A 14,614-nucleotide genomic window follows, 5' to 3' on the forward strand; every position below is an offset into this window, starting at 1 on the left:
CCAAGGGCTATCAGGACTGGAATTCCACTATACTGCTACATACCAGGCTTAATACAAAAAGTACAGTACAAATAATATTTGTTTCATAACTGTAACAATATTGCTATAGTATAATTGCACATTAGTTGACCCTGAGAACAGAGCACAGAATAATCTATTTTCTAGAGGATCATTTTTGTTTTTTATTGCCAAAATATGCTATACATTGTTTGCTTTTTATTGTAGGCTGTCACCTAGCAGTATGGTTTTGCCCTCCTCCTAAAACTGGCTCGGCACCAGACCTGGGTACTTCAAATGCCTGAATCTCTTTATAAGCCATATTTTTCTTTAAGTTATCCAAGCAGTCAGTTCTTTGGACTGCTAAAGTCTCCAGTAGAGAATATTTTATTTTAACAGCTCTGTAATGTACTTGGCTGCATAGGCCAGTGGAAAAGTTTTACCATTTCCATGTTAAAATATTTCATGTCTTTTTCAGCCCTGTGAAAAGTTCCACACTTGAATGTTCATAAAAACTTGGACACAAAAATACTTATAAAAATCAACTCCTATTGGTGGAAATCTGATCAGTTCTTGTTACAGTATATTCTTAAAAAAAATATTTTCAATACACCTGTTTTACTGTATCCTTTATTCAGGGTACCACAAAAGGCAGCACCATCATGAAATTATTGAGCTTATTATAGATGTGGAGCACATAATGAAATCTTGGCACAGTAACTGTGCCAACAATATTAAATTTCCCCATGCACAAAATTATAAAAGGCAATATTTTGTCTTTGGAAATTCAGAGGTTTCTCATTTACTATAATGAAAAAAACCCCAAACAGCAAACCAAAACCAACAACAGAAACCCACAAACATGACCATGAACTGATCTTTTCTCTTCCATCACAGTATAACCAAAAGTACAGTGACTAATATTTGGTAAAGAGGACTTGTAGGTACCAAATTTCAGGACCAAATCAATTTCTTTAGCTTCTCTCTGCCCCAGTCTCCAGAGGTTCATCTCCAAAGTTCATCACCCCATACATCTCTCTTCAGAAGCAGAAAGGACAGCCCTCACAGGCAGCCTGCTCCTTCTGCTCCATCACCCCTTCTTCCTGCAAACTGCAGCCCTTCAAATGAACACCAAGTTTTCCCCTCTTTTTGGCAAAGTGTATTGAAACTTGAAGTGTTAGCATAATTTAGTCACTTAGAATCTAGTTTTGAAACTTTGGGATGACAGTATACGCTCAAAAGAATTAGCATACTACAGAAATTATATTTTCATGGCTTCCAAGATTGGTGTGGTGCAGCATTTCCACTCACCTTTGTCGGGGCCAGGCAGATTGAAATCACTTCGTGGCAAAGCACCATCTCCAATATGATTAAACATCATTCTCTGTAAATTAAGAACAGCACAGTTTAGGCATAGCTGCTGTTGAATCTCAGTAGCCTTTAAGAAAACAAATATCATTTTGTTTTATCCCCACCACACAGGTCTACTTTGGAGGTAGTGATAAACATCACCTAAGAACATAGACAGTTTAATAAAAATATGTGCATAGAAATAGGGAGTAGAGTAGTTTTCTGAAAACTCTACACATTGGAATCAGAAGGAGGATTACTGAGTTCTGACAGTTTCCAGCTCCGTAGAAAACAAAATAAGGCTCGTTCCTCAACTGGTATCTTGACAGATTACTAAACAAGTGCAGGGATAGATTTGCAATAACTTTGTTGCAGAATCACGATCTGAACAAGGTGTAATGTTTGACAATATTCAAGTTATGGCTATTATTTTAGAATAGTATTGTGTATTATTTCTAACCCTGACTTTTTCTGGTAGCAGTGTTCTTACTTCCCTTGTGGTTAAGAACTGACCCATAAAGTGCATTTGTCTTTCCTTTTCTGAATTATTTTTTAAAAAAAAAACAAAGTAAATTTATGAAATAATTTTAAAATTCTGCTAGTTATTGCTTTTGGCAGCAGTCAAGTAATCTGTGGGTCACTAGTTTGTCTTGCTAACAGATGTAAACAGCATATAGGTAATGCTACAGTAACTCAGATGTACTTTCCAAAGGAAAAGAGAACAGATGAACTTAACTTTTTTTATCTTCCTTTTTTTTATGAAAGCAAGATCAGATAATCAGTGAAATCCAAATCAAATCTCATTCTTGTTCACAGAGGACCATGCCAAGTTAACGAAGCACTATGCTGTGGTTCCACAAGATGGCAAACCCAGCTGCAAAGTAATCATCGTTGATCTAACATGTTGCAGCTCCAGATTACAAAGTGAGGAGCAAATATTTGGCCGATTCAACTTGACTTAAAATATTTCAGAGTGAGTGGTTTGGTAGACTTTGAGCTACATTAGGTTTGCCTATCTATGCTGTACAACAGCCATACCGGATCAGCCAATATCTGTTTTTCTGGAGTTACCATTAAATTGAGGTGGTGCAACCATGTGTGTACTCTAATGTGACAGAAAATGTGATCCTGTGTTCCTGCCTGGTCTGGACTGAACGTTCACTGCCTAGTGAGTCTGCCGTGCGCTAGGATCTGGCAGGGAAATGTTGACATCTGATTTCAGTTGTGAAGGTAAAGAGCAAAGGCTGAAAAAGCAACTGAAATTGGAGGACATCAAGAGACAAAAGCTGAATGGAATACAGAGAAACGAGGACATACTAAAATAATGAAATATAAAACCATATGGAAGAACAAGAGCAATCACAGGATGTTTAATGAGACGCAAAAAAAAAACCAACTCAAAAATGTGAAACCCCCAAAGCTCCATTAGAAAGAACAATAGTGCAAAAATCAAGGAGGCTTGTTGACCACTCAATGACAGCAGGCATTTCTCTTCAGAGCATGGGAGAAGCTGGAGAGACACTGCACAATCACTCAGCCAGAGATCAAAAAGCAAGCACAAATGGATGTTGGCTGAAAACAGCTGTACATAGGTAACCTTGAGCATCAATTTCAATGAGGGAAGCGGATGCAGTACTGCAGTGACCTTGTTCTATGAAGTCCATTAAACTTCCTTAAATAAGGTAGCTATGGCCTGAAAGGCTTGATTTGGACTCGCAATGCAGGAATTTGCCTGCGCATCTCATCTTTCCCAGTTGAAAAAACTATTGTGAAAATTACATTCATTAAGACGTAACAAAGACATTAATAGATGGATGATCCTTTCCTCATTAACTTAGTGTGAAGCTCCAACCAAGAAGTTAACTGGTGGTAGAATGAAAAGAGAAAGGATGACAAACACTTTAGGCATCTAAATCTAATGAGAGTTACAGGTAACTCTAAGATATCTCCTTATAATTGTGCTGAGATTTTCTTTTCCTCTTCTTAATCAGAAGGCAGAGAGACAGAATTTTGTGTCTGATCAGTCCATTTTTACTGCTTGGGGAACAGAGCAAGAGAAAGAAATTGCACCTTTCCCCAGAAAGATGTATCCTCATTTAGAGTACCGAGGGCAGAAAGAAACCGTCAGACCTTCTCACCTTTGAAACATACTTCAGTGTACAAGCAAGGTAATTTTCTACTTACCCTATCTTGGGACACTGAGGGTAGAGACAGATTGGGAGATTTTCCTGCCGGGCGAGTCTCAGAGAGAGTGGAGACTGGGCCTACGAGCTCCTCAGCCTCCCTTATCGAATCGCGGGTGGAGTGGGGGATAGAAGTCGCATTCCACTTGGCAAAGCAAGAGTTTGTAGTCTGGGAGCAAAAATGGGATAATTTTTTCTTTGCGGCAAACTGTAAAACCGCTTTATTTAAAGAACATCTCCTGGTCTTTCCTGTATGTTTGTTTGGCTCTGCTATCACTGAGAAAGTGCCCAGTAGATATATCAGTAAGTCGTTCCCAAGAACTGCCCTTAAGTCTGGCTAAGCCTCAGTATTACTTCCTAAGCAGCATGAGGACTTAAACAGAAAAGAGGAAAAAAAAAGAAATCAAGAGTCAATTCAGTAAGTGAAGAAGTAAAGGACAACCAACAAATCATTTCTAAAATAAAGGATCCTGGACGACCAAGTTCTTCTCTATCAGAGGCAAAATTTCTGGTGGAAATGAGTGTTGAGAGGAAAGCCTTTACACTGTACCTATGTTCTTGTCTTTCTCAGCTCCAGTAAGAGGTGCATTGTGTGATGGCACAGATTAAAGCAGCAACTGTGTTAAAGGAAAGCACTTTAGAAAAGTAGGTGCATTAAGAAGAAAAGATGAAATAAGGATTCAAAATTGGCCAGCTTACAACACCTATTTTGCATTTCAGACAACTCAAAAGATACAAATTTCATACAGACCTATGTAACAGTAATTTTAAGGTAAAAACTCAACTAATTTTTTTCTCTGGAGTAACAAAATGTCTTTCTTTTCTGAAATTATGTTGAAAAATAGGAATTGCCACATGGAGTGGGTTGTTATCCCACAGTGGCTAGAATTAGCTATTTCAGAAGAAATAAAAGCGAGGTCAACATGGACAACTGCAGTGATAACAGCTTTTCATTCTTTCTTCTTCCCTAGATCGAACAAACGCTGCTGTTTCACACAAGCAGGCTTTATCACATCTGGTAAGTCTTTGCCTCTCTCTCACTGCAGTAAGTAAATATCAAAAAACAGTTCTAAACCTAGACAAAGCAAGAAGAAATGTGGTCAAGCACCGTATATTATATTCACATCTATTTCATGTGAAATATTTCAGAGTATTTACTTATAAAAATAAAAAAATCCTTGACAATTAACAGCAGTGAGCAGACACTGAATCTGCCCAAAGTTCAAGAAGTGCTTTTATCATCTTCTTAGTTACTTGTGTTCAGGGACCTCCCAACAAGCTTCCTACCTGTGAGGTTTCCGAAGGAGTAGGGTAGATGGCACTGCAGGGCCTCTCTCTGGGGGACAGGCAAGAGTTTTCTCGTGAATGCTTATGTTTGTCAGACAACAGAGGGGATGCTAGAATATAAATGGGTCAAGTGATTAAATTCATGTAGCGAAACCCAGACATTTCAATTCTATGCTTATGACAAAGAAATCTTCTGTCCCCAATAATTCATATATCCTCAAACAGTTGGCTAAATTTGGTGTCTGACTATTGATATCGTGCAGAAATTCAGCTGTGTAATGTATCAAGAATCATTTAAAATGGTTTACCACAGTAGACGAGCACTGACCTCTGGCACTGGATGGAGCAGAACTGGTCACATTAGGTGAAGCAGAATGAGTAGAACTCAGGCTTGAGGTAGACGGACTAGGCTGTGTAGAGAAGAGATGCTGTTGTTACCACACCACACATACTGGTTTGGAAAACAAAAATTTATAACATACTTTGCACTAAAACAAAGAACTTGTAATTTGTTAGACTAGTTCCTCAGTATTGCAAAATAGCAAACCAGTACAAAGAGCATTAATGTAACTACATAAAGATGTAGTAAAATATCAAATGAATAGAAGTGTAATTAATGTGTTAAAATAGTTACAACTGTAACAATTGGATAGAAAAGTCTATGTAATACAGATGACTTTGCATCATAGTGCATTGTTGCTTACTACTTTTGTAAAGAAATTCATACTCATAGTTAAAGAAGAAGGAATAGTTACATAAAAAAATTGTTCTTTCTAGGTTAAGGAGGTTAACAGCCCATTTAAAGATTTGTTTTTTAAAAGAAGTATCAGCAATAACTTTGAGGTTTATGAATGAAATAATAGAAGCATTAATTTAGTAAATAGCCTTGTAAGAAAGAGTCTGTTTAGTTTGAAGAATTACAATGATTTATACCTGCATGTTAAAAACTTCATCGGAGCTTTCTGATTGCCCAGTGATATTGCTGACTTCAGCAGAAGCTTGGGACGACAGCGATGAGGATGAATACCGATTGACAGCTGGGTAACTCAGGGGACTATCAGAAGAATAATGAAATAAAAAATGGTTAACTCTTGTTGCCAATCATAATTTTTCATGTGAAAACAGCATGTATTTATTAATCTCTATAGTTTAATTTGGATTTATTGGGGGCAGGGGGATGGAGAGATGGAGAGGAAGAGAGGGAGAAAGAGAGAGAGAGAAAACAGATATCTAGCAGCTATTCATGACTGAAGATACTTGAGGTGGACTATAGGAGGAAGTGAGCACACAATAAAACTATTTTATGGGTCATCTGTGAATAAGAAAATCTATCAATTTCTAGTATTTTAACTTGCCTGCGTCGTGGTATTACCCTGGCACCATCAGGGCTCATAGAAACAGGTATGGAATTTCGGCATACACGAGGACTTCCATTTGGGAAATGAATAGGGCTAGCTTGTACACAGGCAGAAAATTCCTGGCGAGTTGTTAAAAGAAGATAAATTAAAATGAACATAGTATCAATAAGTATTTTGTAAGATACAGATAGACATTTGAATAGTTACATCTGCATTTTGGACCAGCTTCATTGTTAGTAAGAAAAATATTTTAACCTTTTGCTGATGATAGTTTCTCTTCAGAAAAATGTGACTGTTTTTCTCTGCACTGTATGGAAAGTTAATTAATTTTGGCTTTGCTATGTGGTACTGTTAAGAAAGCTACAAGATGTAATGTAGGCGAACAACCAGAAGATGTCACTATTTGCTGCTCAGGAAAATCAAACCCCCCTCACTGCAGCAGAACGGTGGGGTTTCCCATGCACCTGCTCACGGACCTGTATTCCCAGGCTGGACTTCATCACAAAGAACTGATCCACCAGCTTTTTGTGCAGCGGCCTCATGTCCTGCGGCACCACCTTCTCATGCACTGCCAAGCCAAATTCTAGAATCTGGGCCTGCAGAAGAGGCAGGAGGAAAAAGGTGAAAAGATATTTTTGATCCACTTTCTTTAATCAATTGCAATACTAATAAATAAAAAATAAAAAAATCCCCCCAAAAAGCATCTATCTAAATCCCTGACAGACCCATAATCAAACAAGGCCTAAGACCAAAACCAGTAATACCCAAGAGGATTTGTGTCTCTTCCCATTTTACTATTTCAACTTTCTCAAAGATTTGGCCTATGTGAATTTCATTCTAATATAAAACGTAGTGGATATCTATGGATAATGCAGTGAAAAATCTGTCTAAAAGGAGCAGTTGTGAACCCTAAATGAAAGCCATTTTCTACGAGAACAGTTATAAAAAGCATGAAACAACAGCAGTGGCCACATCCACCATAGACCCTGCAATATGTTTTCAGTGAAGTCCATAGTTCCCTTTCCTATTCCAACTCCCCCGAGACCTCCGTAAGCGGTGGCTTTACGTATATTCTCGATGCAAGGCATGACAGGCTTCAGAATAACATTGCTAAAACTCTAATCTTGCTCAAATTTGGTCACAGGCATTTAAAATACTGAACTGGTTACATGAGGAATCAGATAAAAACAAAATAGCAATGCTATGCTGTAATATCTTTGGATGGGAGCTGCTGGCTGACGTTTCAGGCAGGCTGCGAGCGGGCCCGCAGCTGCGCAGCATCACTGACCCAAGGTCAGGTCTGCAGCACGTCCGTCCGCACACACCGACACCCCGGCCCTTCCGAACGCTCCCCGCTGTCTGTTAAATCATCCTGGGTGCCAGGCAGGGTTTAACTGGTATTGCTTGGAATTCACTTTGGAATTTTTTCATAGGAAGTTATTAACTCCAGTTTTAAACTGTAAGGGTTAAGCTTGAAAACTTCAAACTGCAATGTAAATTACTCTACATTATCTAAATGAAATTAAAGAGAACTCAGTGAACCTGTTCTGATTTATAGTGTCTGAGGATCTGTCTTTCAGCTGATCTGACCAAAAGATACCAAAATGCTGACAAAAAATGGAATTTCCATCTTGACAAATTCCAATACTCTGACCTCTTTTATCCCAATCTGGCGATAAAGTTTGAAATTTCAACATGCTGCATAGAACAAAGATAGGTAAATGTCAGTTTAAAAAGCTGAAATACTTAGTATTCACTTGATCAAAATAATGTTTTTCAGCATTTCCAAATGGAGACACTTCATATCTGAGGCTGGTAGCTCGCTGTCTCATAAGTAAATGAAGAAAAAATACAAAAATCATACAGTGTGTAGAATACTCACCTGTTTAATTTTATAACTTGGTGTTTATTTTACTGCCTAGCTACTTTGGCACTTATTATTAGATATCATCCACTCATAAGATTTTTCTTGGTTTTTTCCTCTTATGCAAAATATTGTAGTGAAAGTGTTTGTTCTGTAATAGTGGTAGAATATGTCACACAAATATTTGCTGAAGCCATCAAATGTTTCAATGAGATAATGTTTATTCTGCAGTAGTGGTAAAATATGTTGTTCAAATATTTGCATATGATCATCCCAAGGCAAAATCTTGCCTCTCATGCAACCTTTAATTTAGAATAGTTTGAAGTGATTAAGATGATCATGCAAAGGTCTAGGGAAAAATCATTAACGTGACCCAGAAACCTGCTTGTATAGGAAGTTGCTGTCTACTTGGATTCTAATTCAAAAAATACTGAATACCACTGGGCAATTATTAACCTCTGAAATTTTATATTTTATTTTGGGATACTTTTAACTAGGACAGCTGAGCAGGCCACGTAATCAGTCTCTTCCCCACTTTACCTGCTCAAGCATCAGCTCTCTCAAGCGTGCAATCTTCTCTCCATCCTCTGGATGGTTCAGGATGTATTCTTTGATAAAGAATGCCTAAGCAGAATAAAATCACAAAGTAACATAAAGGGAGTAAAAGCACATAACTCTTTTTTAAAAAACAAGGTTCTATATGATATTTTCGAAACAAAGGCTCCTTTCTACTGCAACAGAGGATAATAAATGCTAAATAATTAATTATTCATATATGCTTTGGTGGAGACTATGGGCAAACAAAATGTAGCCACTCTTAAGTGGAATTTACCGGTTGTTCAATATCCAAGACAGATCCTGAATCAAATCTGGAAATCTGCAAATGAGAGTTGAATCCAAACACAGGTCATCTGAACCAAATATCTCTTCCCTGTAAATTGTCACATAGGAGTTTCAAATTATTAGAGAGACCTAGATTTTCCTGTCTTTTCATACTAGGAGCTTCATTATCCCTTAAATATAAAGATATCTTAAGAACAGTGTGGAATTGTATGCTATTTTATATCTGGGAGCTGTGACATTATCTTCTTACTCACTCTGAATATAAATAATGTTTTAAAGAACTCACAGTGACATTGGTGTCAAAAAGCCACACTTTTCACTTCAGAAGTAACTGACCAACATCCAGGTGTGTTCAGGAACTTACATGACTTTCCACTCCATCTCCAATGCTCAAATTGTACCATTCATAGTACCTCAAAGCCATTTTACCCACCAGCAGTGGCCTGGACATAGCACTCCCCTGTTTGTTCACAACTACATCTTTCTTAACACAGCATATATCCTACTCTGCAAGGGGGTTATATTGAATTTACAAAAATTCTTGACACTATTTTGTAAAGAAAATGCCCGGCTGCTCAGCTGAGAGATTTCTAGACCTTCTCAAAAACGCACTTGTCACAAGAAGTCTCTGTAGGCATACCTATACATACACATGGTTTTCTAGCCATAGAGTTGAGAGGATAACAGTGGTTGCCCTGTGCCATGTTTTCCTTTTGCTCGTGTCTTAGCATTTCCATCACATACTTCTTATAAGATTCTCCATCCAGCTCTAGCTGTTAAACCTTTGCTATGTGGAATTCATTAGTAAATATGAGAACAGGGGAGCTGGAGATAAATATACCCCCTCCTCTGATTCAGTTCCAAAATTTCATGCTGTGACAACCTGTAACAAGGCAGTGCTGAGACCTGTCTAGAAAATGCTGATACTGTAATGAAGAACATTTATTTCACATGGTGCTTTCACTGCAGATAAGTATACTTATAAGAATTCATGTTTGAATTGTTAAAAGGAACCCTCTGATACTTGCTAAAATCCCAAATCCCAAACTTCTGCCAGTTAATGTTTTTTTTTCCCCTCAGCTAGAAGCTTAATGTTCTTTCAATACCAGGCAGGTGTTGTCCCAGTGGTTTTGGGCTGAGATTTACACCCATCTGTAATACAAGTCAGAGACAAAATAATCTAACTTCAAACAAAATCACCAGTACTTTAGAGAAAAAAAAATCAGAATTTTACTAAATTCAGTAGCATTCTTGGAAACAGTGGTTTCCAATAGTTAATCACGAAAGCACCTCTATTCTTCTAGCACATGTAAAGAAGATAAAGCAAATGTAAGTTATAGTAAAAAATGCAGTTTGAGAGGTGTTACTGGGCACAAAACACACTTCCAGCAGTGTTCAGAAAAATTTGAAAAAAATCAGTCATTCAGTCTACAGCCATTTTTTAGCACACAGTAAGGTGCTACATAATAACTATTACTTTGTAGATTTTCCTGAAATCTGTTCCCGTATAGAAACCAGTGAAAGTACAGCTTTAATAGATGCAATACTGGCTGAAGTGCTGAATAATTAGAGATAGCTGCTTTTTATCCCATCAGCAGAGAAGGAAAAAAGGGAAAAAAAGGAAAAAAAAAAAAGGGAAAAAAAGGGAAAAAAAGAAAAGGGGGGGGAAAGGGGGCAGCAGCTGGCCAGAGGATGTTATTTGCTGGGTCTTGCTTGAAGGGAAGGAGGATACCTGTAAAGACATGGTCATGCTTACCTCAAGACCACATATGCTCCAAGACTGACTGAGTTTTGAGCTTTGTATAGGGCAGAAGGCAAAAGCAAGTGAAACAGGCAGAGAAAAACATTTACGGAAAAGAGGGAAGGAAGAAGATAAGAAGTGGCAAAGCAGCAGGAAAACACATAAAGACTCAAAAAGGGACACGCAAAGAGAAGGAGGATGAAGTAGAAAAAAACACCAAACCAACCCAACAACCAGATCTCACAACTCTTGCTATCAGTTTTGGTCTTTACGATTGAAACTGATGAAAAGTCCTACTTTAGATATATAGCGAGAGGGAAGGAGGGAGAGGACAACAAGGGAACAGAAACATGAAGACTGTGTAGGAGATCAAGAACTGCAGCTGAGAACAACAATAAGAAAGAAGTAAGCTAGAACCTTTGATACACTCATGAAGAATGGAAAGCTATGCAGAGAAACCAAGCTAGCTCTGACACCGCTAATTTCAACCAGACATAGCTCTGACATGACTGTATTTCTCAAGGGACCCTCTTTGTGGGGCTTTATTATGCTAAACAGTTTTGTTGTTTTTGTTTAAAGGCAGCTGGGAAACATCAAACATGGTACTGCTTTGGTTTAGTCTCACAATTTTCATAATGTTGCAGTTTTGATGACAGATTCTAACACTATATTGGACTCAATTTCTTGTAGTTTAATTTAGATGCAGTTTTATCAAATTTAACACTGTTGAGTGAACGTCAAATCACGCAGCTTTTGAGAAAAGTGGACAGAATGTTATTCAGCTTGATGCTTTCAATGGGAAAGGAACAACCAGAAGATTCAAGCACTTCATAAGACTGTTAGGAGAAAGAGGAAGATCAAGTTGAAAAAAATATCCTTCCTTTCTTTTTACTGTGGTTTCAAAAATGCCACAGAACTTTGTGGAAATACAGCACCCCAAACATTTAAGGTTCTCCTAGGGTGATCCAGAGATGATAATGAGGAACAACTTTGGGAACAAATCCAGTGTTAGATATTTCTTAATTTAATCCTTAATAAATATTATTTCTTACTAGATTTTCCAGAAAATACCGTTCCTTAAAACCCTGGAGAAAAGAAAGAAGAAAGATCTAGAAAAATATGATTCTTCAAGAAAAGACATTTGTTGTTAAGAATTTTGTGTGCTTATATATATATATCTTAAAATTAGAATGTCAGCACACAAAACTAAATTTGGTGGGCGGCCAGAAGTGGCTCCTGACCTAGAAGAGCAGGGAGGAAGGAATATATTATAATAATATAGTTACAATTAACTATGTCATTAAAAATTCCAAAACAAACCTCTAAAGAATGCAAGGTAATTGTGAATTGACTCATCATCAGAGTAAATTTATTGGACTATCTGTAGCAAAATGGTTGTTTCACTAAAACTACGCATATTTAACATCACCTCACAAAAAAAGTGCAATATAGGTATAATTAAAACTAGTATTGATATATTTCTGTCCTCAATTAATACAGGGGAGCAGTATCTGTAGAGAGAAAGAATAAGTAAGAAACTGTTTTACAACAGATATTTAATAAACAGAAAATAAATTCCTTACCTCTTGGTATCTAGCAACTCCACCATTAACTGCTGCATCAATTACCCCATTTAGACACATTGTGAGAGGGTTAATATTTTGCATCTGTCGAGTTTGACACTGAGTAATCAGTGTTCTCAGCTGCTGATTCTTATTTTCTAAGACTTCAATAGCATTCTCAAGGGGACTCATTTCCACCTGAAAGGGGAGTGAGGAACATTGCAAACATACTTAATCTTCAGTTGAAAGACGAAATATAGTATTTTTTTTTATTTCTTAAAGGAAAATTAAGTTACTAGAGTATTGGGGCAGAAAAAGCTCTTCTCACCTGAACTACATTCTCTGAGTGTACACTGTGAGCACAGAGAGAATTAATTTTGTCATGTAATCAAGGACCAAAATAAACAATTGTCCCTTTCTTGTAGATTGATGACCTGACCTTGAGAGATACTCAGCCCTTGCTGCAAAACACATACTTCAGCCTGTGGTGGAACTCTTGGAATTCCATGCAAAACTGTCCTTGGTAACTTTACCTTAATTGGGCTTGAGGTCAGGGAGAGCTTTACCGTGCTTAAGTGCACAGAGCAGAGCTTAAGTATGGGCGAGTTAGTTCCCTCGCCCACAGCAAAGTCAACAATTAGACATTAAGGATGAAGAGTCTGAATGTAAGCTCTGAGCTAAGATGATAATCAAGTTATAGTCAAGGACAGCCCTTGAGCAGGGTGTGCCTGTCCTCTCTGGAGAGTGAGGAAGCTTTTCTCACAGGTAGCATGAACTGCAGGAAAAGTGAAAAGCTAAGCCGTGGGAAGAGCAGAGGCCAGCAGCTGCCATATTTTACCAAAACATACAAGCACAAATCTGAGTCATGATCTAGTACATGCCCAGAAAAATTATTACAGTTAACTTTTGGAAATGGTGACTATAATGGTAACATGGTAGTAATCTGAGAAACTTCGTAGAAGGGGTCATATTAACCTAGTAACAACTCAGTAGGAGTCAACTAACAAAATTTCTCATGTCACACACAATATTTTGATTTTTACTAAATTCCATCATTTTTTTTATGGGAGAATATAAGGATGGTGAACAAATGACATTTTGTTGCCATTATGAAAAAAAAAACACAACAGAGTTTTAGAGAAAAACAGTTGTACAATGGTATCCCTATATTTAATAGGACTATTGTAAGATTGGCTTTGACAGGAAGGAAATAGTTACAGATGTTATACTCCTGGGCTCAACAACTAATCAATTATTTAGAGATCTTTACATGAGGAGCACTCCTCCAAATACATTTGAAACGTATTTAAGGATTTTCTAAGAAATATAACAAGAAGGAAGGCGAAGAAATTACAATGTGTCAGTACCAGATTGCTACATTAGACCCCAGTCCCACAGGTTCTGCGTAGGCACACTTCCCTGCCCATGCTGAGACCCAGAACTTCAATAGAACTCCAAGCAGACACAGCGACATACCCATATGGCATTTATTATAGCACAGGAACTTGGATAATGTTTACTTTTCAAGAATACTCAAAGATATGTTAAGCTATAGATATTCTAAATATTAAACGTTACTTCGTGCTGAGTTTTAAGAAGGTAATTTGCTGACATTAAATGTTGCCTTTGGCTGCCCATTATTGTTCTCAACTTTGTTCCTCAACTATTTGGATGAATCATAATGGGTGGTTCTTAATAATACTTTTCAAGATAAAAGAAGCCAGACAACTGAAAATACTTTGTAAATAAATGTGTTGTAGCCAGCTTGAAAACTTGATCAAAGAAATTACATATGGTAATAAATCTTATAAATAAATCAAATAACATATGGATAAGGAAATAAACCAACCCACAATAAATATTGCAATCAGTCTTATACTTACTACTTCACGCTTTTCCACTTCAAACCAGCGAGATATTCCAGGTAAGCTCTGCACCAAGATGAGTGTGGTTCTCTCCACCCACAGACTCTACAATACAGAAAACAAATTTATTTTCCTAATTTGCCTCTATAGTTTTCTTAATTATTCTCAGTTTTCTTTATGAATACTTCCATTTAAGTAACAGTACTCGTTAAAAAAGTATTAACATCCAAATTTCTACTGAAATATCTACCCCAGAAACCTATGGCATTTACTTTTCTCCTTACTTTCTAGGACCTACTACTAAGCAGTAATTTCTGTTGATTCCTCACTCTTAAACATAGTATTATTCTATCTTATATGTTGTCCCCTAATCTCCAAAAATCACTCACAACTAAATTAGCATTTTAACATTTCCTTTCCAAGATAAAAGTCTGAGAAGGGCGAGACATGAGAAGCAGAACAACTTACAGATCACATAGAGTGACCAGCTCTCCTCTGTGAAGTCCTGTTTGGGGGTCTACAATGGATGGCTGATGCGATACTCAAATATACTATTTGTGCAAG

At 37.3% G+C, this 14,614-nt stretch overlaps 1 protein-coding gene across 1 annotated transcript in view; it reads right to left on the bottom strand.

Moving 5' to 3' along the window:
- Positions 1–14,614, bottom strand: part of DOCK4 (dedicator of cytokinesis 4) — a 174,206-nt gene that overhangs the window by 8,592 nt on the left and 151,000 nt on the right. The window contains exons 42-51 of the mRNA XM_014963343.1: positions 14,069–14,155; positions 12,207–12,383; positions 8,580–8,663; positions 6,652–6,771; positions 6,173–6,294; positions 5,751–5,871; positions 5,146–5,227; positions 4,818–4,927; positions 3,532–3,699; positions 1,309–1,381 (exon numbers count right to left, since the gene is read on the bottom strand). Coding sequence (XP_014818829.1) covers positions 1,309–1,381; positions 3,532–3,699; positions 4,818–4,927; positions 5,146–5,227; positions 5,751–5,871; positions 6,173–6,294; positions 6,652–6,771; positions 8,580–8,663; positions 12,207–12,383; positions 14,069–14,155 — 1,144 coding nt within the window. The remainder of the gene's footprint in view (positions 1–1,308; positions 1,382–3,531; positions 3,700–4,817; positions 4,928–5,145; positions 5,228–5,750; positions 5,872–6,172; positions 6,295–6,651; positions 6,772–8,579; positions 8,664–12,206; positions 12,384–14,068; positions 14,156–14,614) is intronic.

This window comes from Calidris pugnax, unplaced genomic scaffold (assembly GCF_001431845.1).
Source record: "Calidris pugnax isolate Ruff unplaced genomic scaffold, ASM143184v1 scaffold44, whole genome shotgun sequence".
In the NCBI taxonomy this organism is placed as follows: Eukaryota; Metazoa; Chordata; class Aves; order Charadriiformes; family Scolopacidae; genus Calidris; species Calidris pugnax.